The sequence below is a fragment of the Nycticebus coucang genome, chromosome X, assembly GCF_027406575.1.
Source record: "Nycticebus coucang isolate mNycCou1 chromosome X, mNycCou1.pri, whole genome shotgun sequence".
Classification (NCBI taxonomy): Eukaryota; Metazoa; Chordata; class Mammalia; order Primates; family Lorisidae; genus Nycticebus; species Nycticebus coucang.
This window is the reverse complement of record NC_069804.1, coordinates 9527305-9545277: the sequence shown is the minus strand read 5'-3', so window position 1 is coordinate 9545277 and position 17973 is coordinate 9527305. Positions and strand designations below refer to the sequence as shown.

At 38.7% G+C, this 17973-nt stretch overlaps 1 protein-coding gene across 6 annotated transcripts in view; it reads left to right on the top strand.

The window, feature by feature from the left end:
• The window catches only part of ARHGAP6 (Rho GTPase activating protein 6), a 496950-nt gene that overhangs the window by 447573 nt on the left and 31404 nt on the right, over positions 1-17973 (top strand). For all 6 annotated transcript variants that reach the window (XM_053580492.1, XM_053580493.1, XM_053580495.1 and 3 more), the window contains 4 exons: positions 720-915; positions 6412-6467; positions 8857-9007; positions 10012-10160. In XM_053580492.1, coding sequence (XP_053436467.1) covers positions 720-915; positions 6412-6467; positions 8857-9007; positions 10012-10160 — 552 coding nt within the window. The remainder of the gene's footprint in view (positions 1-719; positions 916-6411; positions 6468-8856; positions 9008-10011; positions 10161-17973) is intronic.

Below are 17973 nucleotides of genomic sequence, written 5' to 3'. Positions count from 1 at the left end.
ATTGTTTCTCTTCTGGATAGATACATAGTAATAGGATTGCAGGACCAAATGGGAGGTCTTGGCCCCCAACACTCAGGACTTCTCCAAGGTAGAGGGGGACCTCAGCCACTTCTGTTTTTTGTAGTATTTACTATGTTTAAAAATGAAAAAATGATGAAAATAAAAAATAAAATAATAGAATACTTGCATTTACATGATGGAATTATTTGAATCCTGTCACTGTTTCTCAGATTGTGTGCATAAACACTTAGGACAGTAACACTAAAACTCTAAATTTGGGTTTTCTGGGAATCTAGACCTCAGGCAATGGGCCTCCCAAGTGCTGTCTCCTCTGTCCAGGACCTGCTGGGGAACCAGCAGCCAACTTCTTCCTCTAAACTTCATCATGGATGGGTGGCTATAGCAAAAACAGCTGGTGTCCTGCTCCCTTTCCATGAGCCTTTAGCATTTCTAGTATGCCAGGTCACCTTCCACCTGCCAGCACCTCATCTCTTTCCTGAGGGCTTTCTCTGATGGCCAGAGGCACCTGGCCCATGCGGGCTGTAAGTACTGAGCAGATAACCTTATCTCCCTGCCTATAAGAGGCTGCCCTTAATCAGTGATTCTTGAGACCTGGAGTATAAATACCCCAGCTCCTTCACTCCTTAATAGGGTTAGCTCACATGTGGGAGGAGCTGTTTTGCTTGTCTGTGTGAACTCTGGTTGTGTGTCATTTGCAGGGTGCCATGTCCGTGGATTCTATTACCGATCTTGATGACAATCAGTCTCGACTGCTCGAAGCTTTACAACTTTCCTTGCCTGCTGAGGCTCAGAGTAAGAAAGAAAAAGCCAGAGATAAGAAACTCAGTCTGAATCCTATTTACAGACAAGTCCCCAGGTTGGTGGACAGCTGCTGTCAGCATCTAGAAAAACATGGTAAGTAGACTTGTCTGTCAGTGACCAAGTACTGAAGACTTTCATTTATTCCAGCATCATTGAAGCACCCAATTTCAATTTCTGTGTTCATTTGATCAGGCTCTGGGTCGGAACTTCCTTTGTGAAGAAAGTGTACAGATGTAAGAGTTTACTTAAGAGATTACCAGGTTAAACAAAATTCTGAGGGAAAAATCAACTTGATGGTATTCAGACTGCTCAGCCCTCAAGATTCCTCAGAAGTGGCCCTGGAGGCCAAGAAATTTAGGGGAAAAAATGAGTCTGTTGGAATGGGTCTGTCCCCAGGACTGCCTTGAAATAGAGCAGAGCCATTTTTATCTTTTACACATTGAGGTTATTCACAAAGTTCCCTTTAAAAAATAAGAGTCAAGCTTTTTTAAAAAAAAGAAATCATTGATTAAATGAATAGAAAATACATCATTTTTGACAAAAGGTTTACATATTGCTATTTGCATTTCTGTGGAAGATGTCCACCTCAAATTTTTCCACACTCTTCGCAATTCAATTCCAGTTAATATGTTGACTTAAAATGATATACAGTTCTTTAAAAATTTTTCTGAAACTTAGGCATTAGGTTCATTAAACTTCCATTTCCATAATCTAAATTTATTTTAGATTTTATGCATTTTATGGACATGGGACAAGTTTCCTAATTACTCTCTTAAAAGAATAATTTTATTTTATCATATGAAAATAATAATATGCTTCCTGTAGTACAAAAAACAGTAACCAGGAGAGAAAATTCCCAGGCTCCATGCTCCCATGTAGACCTAACTACTGCTAACATTCTCATCCATTTTCTTCTAATCAAAATGGAACTTTCTAAAAAACTTGTTGAGAATATATGTAAATTTCTTAATCAACTCATATATGGAAATCATTAGATAATGTATGGATAACAATAAAATTAACATATTAAAATCTTATGTTTACACAAATTTTTAAGTATAGATTTGTTTATTTTCTTTACCTACTTTTTCACATGCCTATGTATTACCTGTGTTCCTTGACCATACCCCTCTTTTTCTGTCTCTCTCTCTCCTGTACATATACACAGACACACACACACATGCACACACACACACTTATATACAGTTGTTATGTTTGTTATGTGACTCATAACAACGTTTTGGTCAATGACAGACCACATGTTATGATGGTAGTCAAATAAGATTAAAATGCTGTATTTTCCCTGCATCTTTTTCATGTTTAGAAATATAAATATCATTGTCTTACAGTTGCCTACATTATTTAATACAGGAATATGGTGTACAGGTGTGTAGCCAGGGTGTGTAGGCTATTCCATATTATAGCTTAGGCATGTAACATCTGGGTTGTGGCTGCACTATAATGATGAAATCACCCAATGATGCATTTCTCAGAATACATCCCTGTTGTTAAGTGACACGTTATTCTGTGGTCGTGCACGCACGCGCGTGCATGCAAGCATATGTGTGTATACATAATTATTTTCCTCTCCTTTTCGGAAAATAAACTGGAAGTCAAAGTCAATGTCTCAGTCATTTTGAATTCCCAATACTTATTTACATAATCAACACAATGTAGATGTTTGACAAATGTTATTTGAACACAATTATTTTTTTAAAAATAGCTTAGTAACTAAAGAAGTCAGTGTTTGGAATATGTAAATTTGGTCTATATTTACTATGAGGTGGAAAAGGAGACACATGCTTTTAGAATTAAAAATTTTCCCTCTGAAGAATGTAGACAGTGAACTGGAAGTATTATGAAGAATTATAAGCAAGAAAATTGTACCCCAATGACACAAAAATCTGCTGCCAGACTGAGTAACTGCTTTTGTGAAAAAAAAAGTTTGTGTATCTTTTTATTCTCTTCTTGAAAATAAATTCTCATGTATTACAGTTTGTAAAATAGCATTTCCTTTAAGTGTATTCAAAAACGTGGCACTTCTTTAAATTTTTAACATGTAGTTTAGGGAGTAAAGGCAAGAAGATAGCCTGCTTGGATTTCTAAGACCTGATTCCTTTCCAGGTTTCCATAGTATTTCTACCAAATAGCACCAGAAAAATAAGAGACACGTTCAAATTCAAATAGATCTTGACCTTGGTCACATTAAACCAATGAAGAAAGAGCAAACTTCAGAAACATTTCTTCCACAAAACATTGTTTTGCCTATTTTTGAAATGGGTAGCAGAAGGCTTGAATCACTTTAGCCCTACAAACATTTGTCAAAGGTGTTTTCACCCTCTCCAAATTTGCTCTTAGACAATTAGATTGGACCCATCTGTGTTCATGCACGCAACGTTTCCTCACTTACATTTCATTCAAATGCTTTCTGTACTACTGGGTCAGAATTTTTTTAGCATCCTCAATTTTCCAGAAGCACATATTTCACAAAAAGATAAAAATATAGCAGAGAATCCAACTATATTATGTTCTTGAGATTTAGGCTGATTTTCAGGTGAGACCTACTGCTCATTGTGCCTGCCCTGGTTTCTTGAAGTCCGTAAGCCTGAGATTTGGGAGTTTCTAATGGAAAAGGGAGAAAGGTAATCACATCAATTTCTGGTATAGGACATATAATGGCCAGATCTTTGCCTTTTTTATCAATGACTGACTATCTTGTTTACTGAATAGCCCTACTGTATCTTCCCTTTGAAGAGAATGAAAGGCTATACTAAGGCTATGTCAAAAGAAAGCACTGGCCTTCTGAGGATTGTCATTTGCTCTACCCCCCAAAGACATTTAATTTAATTTAATTTTTAAAACTTAAAAATTATAGTCAATTGAGACACATAGGAATTACAGTAATTAATCACTATCTAGTTACTAGTTATTTCTTAAATCACAATCATTCTTACCAAGTGAGAATTACTATAATTGAAAAAAAAATGTCACAGCAATGGGTATTTTTGAGCACCCTCAAGAATTTCAGCCAACTGTATAGTCCCACCTATGTAGAAAGTATGTTTATATGATACCTAATTTCTAAAGAAATTTCAACCACTCAGAAACCATCTGAGACGAAAAAAGAAATGCAGCCAAAACTAAAATTATTAAGACCTACTATTACATTAAAGTTTTCTATTTTAAATAGAAGAGACTCACTCAGTTCATTCAAGCTTATTTTTCTGTATATAATGGTATGTGCCAGATACTATTCTAAGTATTTTGTGAGCATTAATTGCATCATTGCACACTTTTGAGGTAGGTACTTATTGTGATCATTTTGCAGATGAAGAAATATAATCCTGTACTTCATTCTAAATAGCTTGATTATCCTATTTACAATCTCCCAGAGAGGTAGAAGTAATGAATTAGGTTAGGAAGTGGCTGCAGTCACGAGGCAGACAAACTGATGGCAGTAACAAGGAGAGTTCTGAAGTCCTTTGAAAATAGATGCAAAGCAACATTCCTCGAGAGTAAAAGCACCACATTGTGCGACTGTGACCCAGCAATAACTAGCCTCTCTCTGTGATTCTCCCAAATTATTCTGGAAATTCAGAGTAATGCTTAAAAGATATAGAACTGATATGGAAGGTATTTATGGATGTTATCTTTTCTAACAAACCCTGGAAAACCAACTTAAAAAGTCATACTTAATACATAATGTGGCAAGACCATGAAATAAATATTCAAAAGACATTCATTTCCAGTAAAATAATTTATGTTAATATAAAAATACCCAGCGTATCTGCAATAATAGGTAAGAAACTTCTATGAAGAAAACTGCAAAGCTCTACCAGTAAGCATAAAAAACAAACAAATTAAGATGTTTACTTTGTTTCTGGATGAAAAGAAATAGTTATAAAAATTTAAATTCTTTCCAACATAATTATATATTGTACTAGTTGGAACTCTTTCAGTGGCAGGAGAGAGGAACTTAGTAAAACTAGATTAAACAAAGTTCCCTCGACCCCCCAAACCAACAGCAACATCTTGATTTATATACTGACTCTGACCTAGATTCAGGCACAGCTGAATCCAAGATTCAAATGATGCCATGAGCCCTCTCTGTTTGCTAGTTTCTCTCTCAGACCAGCTCTCTTCGTGTGGCTTCAATTAGCCATTCACAGCTCCAATATGGCATCACTCTCATAAACTGTTATCCCAAATGAAGAGGAAATGAGCCACCAATGAAAGAATAACTATAGACAATGCTCTTCAATGGCAATGATTAATGGCTGCCATAGAAAAAGGAGAGCCATTCAGACATCCTGTGCTCCCCGAAGGAAGTACACAATACCTCTTAGGAAGTGTTCTTGCCCCCCACTCCCCAAATCACACCTGAATTAGAGAAATCTCTGGCTCTAACTCTTTTCAGGAAATAAAGGCAAGAGAAGAACAAATAAATGACGCCCTGGAGTATCTAAATCCAGACTATGAGGAGAAGTACAGTGGGAGATCAGTGCTATTTCTTCATCAAATGTGACTGTTGCCTGGAAATTTCATGCTACGAAGAAACTATTGTTGTAATTTCTAACATGTAGTAGTGATATTATTTGTGTTTTTTAAGAGACCTAATTTTTTAGAACCAAGTTTCTCAACCTTAGCACTACTGACATTTTATACATGTTAACACAATATATTGTCACATCTAGGACATGATCCTAAGAAAATCTATCAGAGATGTGAACAAAGGCATGTGCACAGAATTGTTCACAGTAGGGTACTTTGTAATAGTAAAACAAATGTATATTTGGGGGGACCTACACATTGTTCAGGGGGGAAATACGGCATAAATTGTGGCTCATGATTGCAAGAGGGACTTTACCTAACAAATGCATCAGTGTAACCTGGCTCATTGTACCCTCAATGAATCCCCAATAATAAAAAACAAACAAAAAAACAAAAAAACACAATAGAATATTTTACATCCATTTTAGGTAACATTAGAAGGAATTATTTCTGGCATAAAAATTCTTGTGATATAATATCGAGGGAAAGCAGTAGAATTCTCTCTCTGTCTCTCCCCTGGTGGAAAAAAAAAATATATATATATATGTATTCATGGAGAAAAGTCTAAATAGAAATAAACTAAAATACTGAGTGATTATTTGTGAATAAGGTATTTGTAAAAGTGTGTTATTTTGACATTTTCAGATTTTAGGAAGTCCATTTTAATTATCAAGCAATAAATATCTATTTTAAAATTTTATAAAGAGCTAAAATTCATGGTTAGCTTAGTATTCTGAGCAATGGAGGAAATGTGACATTACTTTCTCTCATAGGGAGAGGGCGTGGAAATATATAATATCACATAGAAAAGTTTTTCCCAGAAAAAGAAAATGATTCTGGTGCTTAATGGGCTAACCTTTAAGTGTCTGGAAAAATATAAATAGTATGGCATGAAAGAAGTGATACTGTGTGCTGTGAAGTTACTGTTGTCCTGCGTGTTGCGGCACAGTGCTGGCATTCTGCTCTCTTTCTATTTTGATTTTCTACAGAGTTGAAATCCATAAAACAGGACTGTTGATTTTGTTTGCTTATTTGCAGGCCTCCAGACGGTGGGGATATTCCGAGTTGGAAGCTCAAAAAAGAGAGTGAGACAAGTAAGTGAAAAGTCGAGATTATGTTTCATGTTTTACTGACTTTCAGTGCCACGACCCTGTGCAAAGTTCAAGTTTATGCGAATTCCCTTTTGAATTTTTTCCCCTCCAACCGATTATAATAAGCTCAGAAAAGTTGTTAACAGAGTTAGGATCAAACACTTGAAAGCAAAACGTCTGGATGCACCCATGCCATGTACAGCCAAACAAAACGAACTGAGAAACATCTAAGTGAAATAGCAAAAGTAGGAGAGTCAGTAAGCAATGGCAAAGAGAAAATAGTTGTATAGTAACCATTTTTAGTAAAATGTGATATGAAAATGCCATTAACATGCTCATCACATAAGATGCTGTGTTTGATAGCTTTGCTTTCTCAAAAATAAATAATTCTTGTTACGTTTCCATGGCTCCCAAATCATATTTCAAGTAGGAACTGAACCTGTTGGTCTCCTTCAGCACTGTGCAACATGCATGCAACAGAAGTTTGAGATTAGACCTTCAGGAATAGGCAGGTATCTGTGTTCGTGATGACTTCATAACAGGCAAACCGTCCTTTGAGAACATAATTCATTTCTTAGCAAAAGAAAATTAAATGCGATTGTCCATCTGTTTGTTACAACAGAAGGAAACAAGTAACACAGCAACTCAAAGAAAGGAAGTCAAGTGAAAACAAATTGTAGTTGGATAAAGCTGAAGAAATGATATTTGTTCATATTATTGAAAGTAACTGAAATAAATGCCCCCTCGTATGTCTTTTTTTGTCAAGATAAAAAGGTTTTTCCAAAGAAGTATGTTTTCTGATTGATTTGTTGGCTTTTTCTTAGTAGTCATACAAGAGACTAGTGAACATTTAATGTGTCACAACAGGACTTGCAGGAAGGCAGTGCAATAATATTTCTTAAGCCTCTCACCTGTGCAGAATTGCAGAACTTTTTCACATTCTCCCATTCACATTCTGCCCACCAGCTGTGAGAGTAGCTCCTTTAACCTACTTCTGTTGAGGCTTAGAAAGATTAAGAAATTTAATTCAAGATGACACAAATTAATCAGTCACTCTTAACTTCACAGGCCAAGCTCTTTGCATGGTCCATTCTTTTTGCATGTGTGTGTTCTCAGAAAAGAGACAGGGTGCGTTTGAAGGATCACAACTTGGAGGGGAGCTCGTGGAAGGCTTCTTAGTGCCTGCTGCCTAACGTGTGCTTCTGGCAAGTTGTCTGGAATCAATGAGTGGGTTCAGGATAGTGAAGGTTAGTCACATCAGGTGGACAGGTGGCGAGTGCTAGAATTATTCATCAGTTATATCTCTATCCATCAAAGAGAAAGCCTTCGCATGGAGATTTACTTAAGAATTACCCAATAAAAATATAATTTGTGTTTACTTAGAATTAAATTTCAAGTATGAATTATGCTCTAACTTATTCACCCTTTTATTTCATTATATCACCTCTTAGCACCCTACACTTTTTCTTTGGTACATTAGTCATGATATTAAGAGCTCATCATTTATGAGGTTACTTACTTATCACCTTTTTAATCTACCAGTCTGAGAGATGGAGGAGGGTAGGAACTTCACCTCTTTATTCACCAATGTATTTGGGGGGCCCATAACAGGGCCCAGTATGCAGAAGATGTGCAGTAAATCTTTGTCAAATGAATGGATAGATGGATGATTGAATAAATGAACTCCAAGAGAAGTTTATTGTATAGCATAGATTCAAGAAGTTCTGTAATTATTTTTATAGTGGAGACCAATGCATAAGAGGAGTTGAGCTGTCAGAGATTAAAGTAGAATGTGGAGTAATTACTCCTTTCTTCTTGCTATCTTTTTTCCCTGTTGCTGTAAATGCTTGTTGATAGATCTAGTATGATTAAGTCAGAGCATCCTGGTAATTGTTCATGAGGCTGATTAGACATATCTAAGACAGTTTTTATTTAGTTATTGTCATCTTTTAGGCCTTAGTCGCAGATATTTTATCCAGATTTTTAATTTCATCGTTTGTAGAAAAATCTCTTTGTCTTTCTTGTTGAGGACCTCAGTAAACTATTCAACATGGCAGGATTGGTGACATGCCAAACTGCTACCTAATAAATAAATTCCTCCTTCCCACATTTATAGTTGATCTAAATTCTCTTCTATCTCTTGGCTCTTCTTTCCAACCTTCTGGTTGTTGTTAGAGAGCCCGCTGTTTACATCATTAACAGTAAATGCATTCAATATATATTATTGGTGTGGCATGCAGACTATGCAGATCAAGACAACATGTTTGCTTCTCATTTTGGGGTCTTTAGAGACTTAATTCCAGATGCTGCATGTCACAGCACTTCTTTTGCTGGGCATCACATGTTGAGGTATGATGTTACATGACTACCACTTAAACTGTTATTTTTCCAGTTACGTGAGGAATTTGACCGTGGGATTGATATCTCTCTGGAGGAGGAGCACAGTGTTCATGATGTGGCAGCCTTGCTGAAGGAGTTCCTGAGGGACATGCCAGATCCCCTTCTCACCAGGGAACTGTATACAGCTTTCATCAACACTCTCTGTGCGTAGTATAGCCATTTGTGGGAAAGTGGCCCTAGGATACTGGCATATCCATCTCGCTCATCAAATCTTGTGCATGGATTTCCCGCAAACTATTTTGGTCCTTATTTATCAGTTTCTAATGAGTGCGCTATTTGGGGAATTTTCTGAGATTTACTCTAGGGAGAATAATCAAGAAGAAAGTTACAATAAAACAAATAGAAACAACCAAGAAGAATTTGAGATTCTTGGACAGTAGAAAGTGCTATAAATTGATGTTTTCAAGTACCAGAAAGGGTTTGCATTGAATCTGCCCCTAAAAATGAGAAACACAGACTGAGCATTTCAGGGGAAGCAAAATGGCATAGTCCAGTGCCACGGTTTTCAACATAGCTGTAGGTACAGAAAAGGGCAGGGGGAGAGATAGGCCATAACTGGCTCAGCCTCTACATTTCTTCTTCCAATGCCACAATTCAAACAGTATCATAGACTGGGTATGGCGACTCATACCTGTAACTCCAGTACTTTGGGAGGTCCAGGCAGGAGGATTGCTTGAGCCCAGGAGTTAAAAAAAAATAGAATTACAACAGAGAAAAAAGACATTGCCTTTATGCTGTGTCTTCATTATAGCCAACAGAAAAGAACCTTGAATATGTTATAAAGTCAATTTCAGAACAGTCGTCAATTCTTAGTCATTGTAAGTAGATATTTACCAACAATGAAAGACTAAAGTTCATAATGTAGGTGCTAAGTAAAGCCAGGTAAAGGAGGAAGAAGAAAGTAAGGAAAATTGAGTTGCCTTTTACACCTGGATTATTACACCTTTTCTACATATTACACTTCTTTGGGTGTGATTTTTCCTTATATCTTTCATAGAACCTTGTTTCTAAATTGCTAAAGCAGTGGGGGAATGGGTAAAAGCATGAAGTGGGACTTGCCTTGATAACTCCTTTCTTAAGGTAGTTGAGAGGAGGCCTTTCAGCTCCCATTTTACTTACTCAGAGTGTCTCTTTTTGCTTTGCTCAGTGTTGGAGCCAGAGGAACAGCTGGGCACCTTGCAGCTCCTCATCTACCTTCTACCTCCCTGCAACTGCGACACCCTCCACCGCCTCCTACAGTTCCTCTCTATCGTGGCCAGGCATGCCGATGACAACGTCAGCAAAGATGGGCAAGAGGTAGGACTCCTTTGCTACCATAGACAGTGTGACCCGTTCTTTCTCCCACTTTAAAATAGGACACGACCAATATGGTTAAACATTTCCTCTGGCAGAAATGACACCTCCCCTTCCCTGGGAAGAGACTGATATAGGGTCTTCTCTGGTGGGACAGTTCCTAGGAGTACGTGGGCTGTTAGCCTGCTTATATGGTTCAAGGATTCTTCTGACGAGGCTGTCATTTTCCATGATGTTAACTAAAGACCCCAAGTTTTCATTTGTCAGAAGACAAACAATGAGCTCCAGGAGTGCTGGTAAACACATAAAAGTAGACTAAAGAAGGTAGGAGATTAATATTCTTGCAACTGATTTTATTTGTTTCTTTAACTTGGAGCCCAAATATGATGTCACCTCTTTACTCTTTTTTAGAAATTCTTTATTAAATCATAACTGTGGACATTCATGCATTTATGGGGTACAATGTGCTGATTTGATATACAATGTGGAATGCTTACATCTAACTGATTACCATAACCATCTTCCAGTTTATCTGGGGAGTTTCCATTTGCATTGTTAGCAAGAAGTCTACTATGTCCCTTTCAAGGGATACTTTCCTTCTTTAAGCCCTCCTCCCAGAATAAGGATTTTCTCAGTGCAATGGAAGGTCAGTCCTGCTTCCAGACCAGGTGTAGAGGGAACTAGATCTGATCTACTGACTGTTGCCATTGTGTCTCTATGCCACATGGTGTCAACTGCTGAAAGCAGGTTGTGCATAGTCCCTCATAGTGTTTAGAGATGCCCACAAATCTGAGGGCGTAGGCTATGGTTTTATTTAGTCACGCTCATATACTTCAGGCTATTTTGTAGTTTTATCCTTGGACAAAGGAGATGCTGGCTTCGATGTCAAGTTGCCTACTAGCAAACAACCTATTTAATCTTCACCTTAACAGGAGACCTCTTTTGCTCTTTCATACCATGAGCCATGTACTTCTCCCTGACCTTGGATTCCCCAGGAGGTCTCAGACCCTTCCATATATTAACATGCACTGTAAAGCAACAGGAAGGGGCAAGAGGCATTCCAAATTTAACCCAGGAACTTTGATGTAAATCTTTGTTAAGCTGAGCTCAGCTTTCTTGTGGATTCAGTTCTGTGTTTGTCACATTTCTTTCCCAAAGGACATGGTCGTATGTAGTTTTTATTCACCCTAATCCAGAAAGGCAATTCTGCATTTCTCCTCCTCCTCTAACCCATGGATGTGAGAATGGAACTTTCCTGAGGTGTCCATTTATCTCTATAGCAGTTATAATTAGTGAAACCCTTGCTAGCTTCAGGTTCCATAATGTAGCACTGAAACCTTATTTCAGCATACACAGCTCGTTAATGGTTATACTATAATTTTCATAATTGCTACGTGGTTATATCACCCTTCTGAATGTCAGCCTTTATCAACTGCACATTTAACAGAAGCTGTAGACTCATCTGCCTAATTGCTGGGTCAAGGCAAAGCCCAGTGTTCAGTTGCTTCTCTGACATTTCTTAAGTACTATGTGGGAAAGAGAAAGTTGGGTGTCAGGTGATTAAGGCGGCATTGAGGAAAGTGCAAAGTCCAGTCCAATCAAACCCACTATTATTCTTTTAGTATCATTTTCAGACACTCAGTCCAAATGCTAAACAAGACTTGATTGCCTATGCCAGAAAGAAGAAAATATTCTTGGATAGGTGTAAATGAAGCTTAGCATACTGGAAATACTAGCTACCATTTATGTCTCCTCTACCATGAGCTGGCTTTTTGCCAGAGGCTACAAATGTAAGTAACATTCCCAGCACTCACCATGGAGCTTCCACATAGGCTTGTACAAGTGGTGCCTTTGCCCACTTCACAACTCTGGCGGAGGTGCCATGTACTCCATAATCACTACGGATTTGCAGTGTTATTAGGACAGTATGTCAGATGATGATAGCAACAGATCTGGAGGATGGGCATTCTTTTTCTAATTCACACAAAGTCATTCTATTGTCTAGTGGTTGGGTTGGTTCCCAAACTACTAAAGTCCCGCTGTGCATCAAACCCAAGTCAATGTAAATTATTGAGAAAATAAATGCATATAGAATAGGAATTAGGAAGAAAAAAACCCACTGGGGGTCTAGTTCACGGTTTCTTAACTAATGCACAATTGGTACTTAGAGCCGCGTAAATTCTTTGTTGTAGGGGTTGCCGTGTGCATTACAGGATGTTTAGCAGCATCTTTGACCTCCACCTGCCAGATGCCGGTAGCAGCATACCCCCTCTTTTCCAAGTTGTGACAACCAAAAATATCCCCAAACATTGCAGAGTCAAAATTTCCCCTAGTTGAAAGCAGTTGGTAGCTTTATAACTCACTGACCACATGTTCTTAGACAAATCTAATAACCCTCCTAAACCTGGGCTTTCTCATCCAAACTTAGGGAATAAAAATTCTTTAACTGGTCCTGCACAGTAGTTGAGATACCTAGCTTACTATAAGGGATATGAAAACATCCTGGTAACAGTGAAGGTGTACAAGGAAGCAAGGGATTGTGAGGATTTCTAGACATTCAACCTAAACCTTGTGTGAAAAATGAAGGACTAATAGCCAAATATTAAAGCAGCAGGGAGAATATAAGGAGAGTGTTGATTCTGTAAAATGATTGGCAGTGACAGGAGAGCAAGCAGCTGGCTCTGCCATCTTGGATTGGAGTAAAGACTTCATGGCAGTGAAGCTCTGTGGAGGACAATGGGAAAAGGGGCCATGTTGCTAGAGTGCTAAATGCCTTTGGAAGAGGCAGGCAGGTAGCTAATTGTTTTAAGCTGTGCACCTTTAGAAAGATTTTACTAACAGATAATATAACTCATGCTGTAGACTGGTTAGAGACAGAGGAAGAGCAAGTTAGGAAGCTTTTGTATCAAAGGCAGTACGGACAGCAGCAAATGCTTCCACGTACGAATGGCTTCGGTATTTGAATTACATAGGTGTCCTCGACTCCTGAGTTCCTCCCAACCAAGGATTGTTGTGAGGAGATTTTCTAATGACTGTTATCAGGAAGCTGTGGCATCAAAGAGGTGGAGAAAATGAGGACACAAGGCAAATGTAGAATTAGGGACTGAAGTACAGAGTCATTGCAGACATTCAGAGAAGAAGCCATGAACGTGGGTCAGAAAAGTTAAGAATGGCTTCTTCATGAAGGAGATTGAATTTAATCTATATATCAAAAGATGTGTGGGGATTAGGTAAATGGACCACATAAACAGAGCATGAAAATGTGAGTTAGCGAGACCCCTCCTGGTAGAAGTTGGGGGTAGAGGAAAAGAATCAAGAAAGAGGTTCTTTATTTATTGTGCTTCTACTTGGTTTGGCATGAGCAGGTAGAGAATAGAGAATGGGCAGACTGGGGCAAGGCTAAAACTCTTAATTCTAATATATGGGAAAGAGACAAGTGTTTTCAATTTCTCTTACCTATTTGTGAGTTTGTGCTGTCTATTTGTTTTTTAATGGATTGCAACATAGAAGAAGCTTGAAGGCTCACACAGCCTCTGCCATTACCTTGCTGCATGACCTTGTCTTTATGAAAGAGAGGAAGAGGAAGGAAAACAGCTGGAGTGGGGGAAGGTGTCAGCTTCCTTGCTAGCATCCTTATCTATAAAGTGAACATAATATTTCCTCTGTAGCTGCTTAAAATTCAGTGCATCATTAATTGGTGGGATCTTAAAGATGTCTAAAAGAAGGGGATGAGAAAAATTGTTGACTAGTCAATCAAGGCTTTTAGGAGGAAAAATAGCAGTAATTTATTGGATTGTGGTGTTTTGCTATCTTGTGTTTGTTTTGGGTTTTTTTCCATTTTATTTGGTTTGCTATTTGCTTTGCTCCTTAGGGAAAAGAGAAATTCACAAATGTAAGAAACATTTTGTTCTTCTAGAAAGAATATGGCAGGAACAAAATTGAAACCTCCTGAGCAGTGGTTTTTCAGAGAGTCCAAGAACACCCTGGCATTGCATGGACTATGTGATGTGACCATGCCCTTGCTTGCTGAGAAAGTCCATAGTTGGCCTTGAGTTCTTAAAGGGCCTATAAGGTGAAAAAGGACTTAGGAACCACCAATGTAAGGCAATGCTTACTGATCTTTGAGGAGGTACATGGCTCCAGGAAATGGTATGTTGACTTTGGAACTTTAGCGGGACCTCTACCTCACCTCGGCCCCTCCCAGCCCTGTTTCCAAGCTCATTTTCCCATTTCCCTATGCCATGCCAGGGTCTGTCAAGCTAGAGGGAACAGGAGCAGGTTCACCAACATGATGAAGAGAATAGAGCTGCCTAAAGCAAGACCACCGGCTTCACTTCTTGCTGCACTGTCCCCTGGCTCTGGGCTCTGGGCATCACTTCCTCTGTTTGTAGTATAAGGCAACAGCAGCGGCTACTGTGTAAGCTTATAGTGAGAAAAAATGTAAATGCCTGGTGGAAAGCCCCTAGCTCAGTGTCTGTACACAGTAGACCTGTAATAAATGTGAACTATTCATATGAGGCTTAGAAATAGTCTAGGGTGGTTATTTAGTGAAGATTAAAGTTGCACTTGAATTGGCAGGTTAATTAAATAATGAAGTAATGGCCAGGGCTTGGGTGCACATTATATCGCTTAGACACAGCTGAATAGTATATATAAATATACCGTGTATGCTGAAACATGAGGACCAAAGGGGGAAGGTATCTGGAAACAAGTCCCCTTTCTAATTTAAAAAAACAATAATACAAAGCTAAACCCCAAAGTGCTAACAAACATGAACAGCCTGGTCTGCAGCTGGAATCTATGTGTGATTTCACAGATGGATTATATTGCACTCCCAGAATAGCAACAGGAGAAGAAGAGAGCGGAAACAGAGCTCTAGATTGTCCTTGCACCAAACATTCTTTTAAAAGAAAACAAAATCTTCTATTTGTTAATGTTAAAAAAGAGAAAGAGAAGATACTAATATTACTTTAAAGGGGGAAGAGGAAGCACTTCAGATGTCTCTGAGTTCTAAAGGGACAAATCTGGAAATGACACATTTTTTATATTGTCCTTACCCATGGATTTCCAGGAAAAGAAATGAAAAATAAAGCCAAACCTTGTCAAGTTTTTTTAATCAATGAAATAAAGCGAAGAAAAATAATTGAATGGTCCTACATAAAGGGCACTTTTGTTCAAATTTCCTGTGTATGCCACATGAAAGCATTTCCCTTGGTGGCAAATAATTCACCTGAAAACAGCCTCGCCTTCTAGAAATAACACAACTTCTATGCCACACTTAGATTGCAGGGCAGGGCAGCCACCAGCTCAGGGGTCCACAGGACAAGGAGGGGACTCAAGGAACTTTGTCTCAGCTGTTCACCAGAGCTCTTGAATTCTACTCTGGGCACCCAGGTGCCTCCCAAAGGCTGTGTAGACTTTTCCAGATAAACAATCCCTACCAAGCAGCCATAGTTCCCACACTTAGCCCAGCAGTCCTAGATTCTCAACTATTAATAACATTGATCTACCCAGAAGGAAAAAAATCCTTTTATCATAAGGACACTTGTACTAGACTGTTTATTGCAGCTCAATTTACAATCGCCAAAATGTGGAAACAGCCTAAATGCCCACCAACCCAGGAATGGATTAACAAGCTGTGGTATATGTACACCATGGAATACTATTCAGCCATTATAAAAAATGGAGACTTTACATCCTTCGTATTAACCTGGATGGACGTGGAAGACATTATTCTTAGTAAAGCATCACAAGAATGGAGAAGCATGAATCCTATGTACTCAATTTTGATATGAGGACAATTAATGACAATTAAGGTTATGGGGGGAAGCAGAAAGAGGGACGGAGGGAGGGGGGTGGGGCCTTGGTGTGTGTCACACTTTATGGGGGCAAGACATGATTGCAAGAGGGAATTTACCTAGCAATTGCAATCAGAGTAACCTGGCTTATTGTACCCTCAATGAATCCCCAACAATAAAAAAATAAAAAATAAAAAAATAATTAAAAAAAATAAAAAATAAAAGAAGCTAATCAGAAAAAAAAAAAAATTTGCACGGGACAGTGGTTTTCAACTAGGGGCAATTCTTCCCCAAAGGGGACATGTGACCATGTCTGGAGACAAATTGGTTGCCACAGCTATAGCTGGGAGGATGTTCATGGCATCAAGTGGATGGAGGCCAGACGTGCTGTTCAACATCCTTCAATGCACAGGACAGCCCTTACAGCAAAGAATGATCTGGCCCCAAATGTCATTAGCAACAGGGTAGAGAAACTCTAGCCTAGGGAACTTATCCAGATACTCCCTCCCACCTGAAAAAGAAACAAGTAAAAAAAATTCCCAAACCTTTAAAAATGTTCATATTCTTTATTACAATAATTTGACCTGCAGGAATCAACTCCTATGATAGTGCTTGGCCAAGCTCACAAAATGTCTTTTCAAAGACTTTTTGTACCACCGTTTATAATAATAGAAAATTGAAGACAACATAAGTGCCCAACAGTTGGCACTGGTTAAAACAAAGCATGGTCTATTTGTGCAATGGGCTGCTGGGGGACAATAAGGGTTGAAGACAGAGGATTTTTTTGAAATGTAAAGATTAATGTAACATATTTTTAGGAGACATTAAGCAAGTTACAAAAAATATGTGGAGTCTGATCCCAGTTTTATAAAAGAAAGTAACATAGGTGTATTTGTAGGTATGTGTGTGCATGGCTGGTTAATGGAAGTGGTAGAATTGTGGACTTGTTTTCTTTATGCTTACCTGTACTTTCTAATTATTAGCATATTGAACATGAGTAATTTTTTATGATTCAAGCTAAAACAATTAGTTCCTTTTCTTCAACCCATACTACCCTTTAGCTCCCCTCATTTTTCTTCTCCCTCCTTCTCTGGGAGACATTTTGAAGGATGTGTCTGCATTCCCTCTTTCTACTTTTGCAACAGCAGCTCATTCCTGCCTCACCTCTGAAGTGGCTCTTGGCTAGGACATCAGAGCCATCAGAGAGTCCAATCTGGAGGGAAAGCTCATATCTGGGTGAACCTCTGCCACAGTTTATCACTCACTTGCCATAGGCTTCTCTTATTTTCCTACCTTCTAACCCGTCCTTGGCCTCCTTCATTCACTGCTTCTTGAGGGAGTTGAAGTCTCAAGAACCCCTTCTCAGCCCTCCCTGTTCCTCATTTGCTCTACCTCCATTAACAAAATGTTTGTTTGTTTCAACATGGACTCTTCACCCTCAGCATTAGCCCCTTCATTTGTCTCCCCTCAGTAACTTTGGGAGCTGCTGTTCATTCCTACTTCTGTAACCTAGACCATTGCCATATGCTCCAGGTGGTCCCATTTCCATGCATCAGCACCCCTCAGTCTGTAGATTGCTCTACCTCAAATGTAAGTCCCATCTCCATTTTGCTCTGTTCAGAACCCTCTTGTCCTTAGACCACAATCTGAACTCCTTGATCTGACACACAAAGGCCCTCTCACCTAGCCCTTGCCTGCTTTTCCCGCACAACCCCCTCTCACACTGAGCTTCCTGGGACTCCTTACGTATTTGACATGTTTCTGTCTCCTCATATGTTGTTTTCTGCACTGTGAAACTGCCCCCTGCCCAAGATCCTCTGCTTTTCAGCCTAGTAAACTCTATTCCTCCTTCCAGATTTTGTGCAAATACTATCACCTCTATGGTAGGATTCCTGAGGTCTCTGGGGTTGAAGGCTTTATATATTGTACTCGGTGCCTATAAATGATAGTTTTTTCTTCCCTAGAATATGAGCCCTTTAAAATAAGGCCTGTGTTGTGATTATTGTTGGAAATATTTT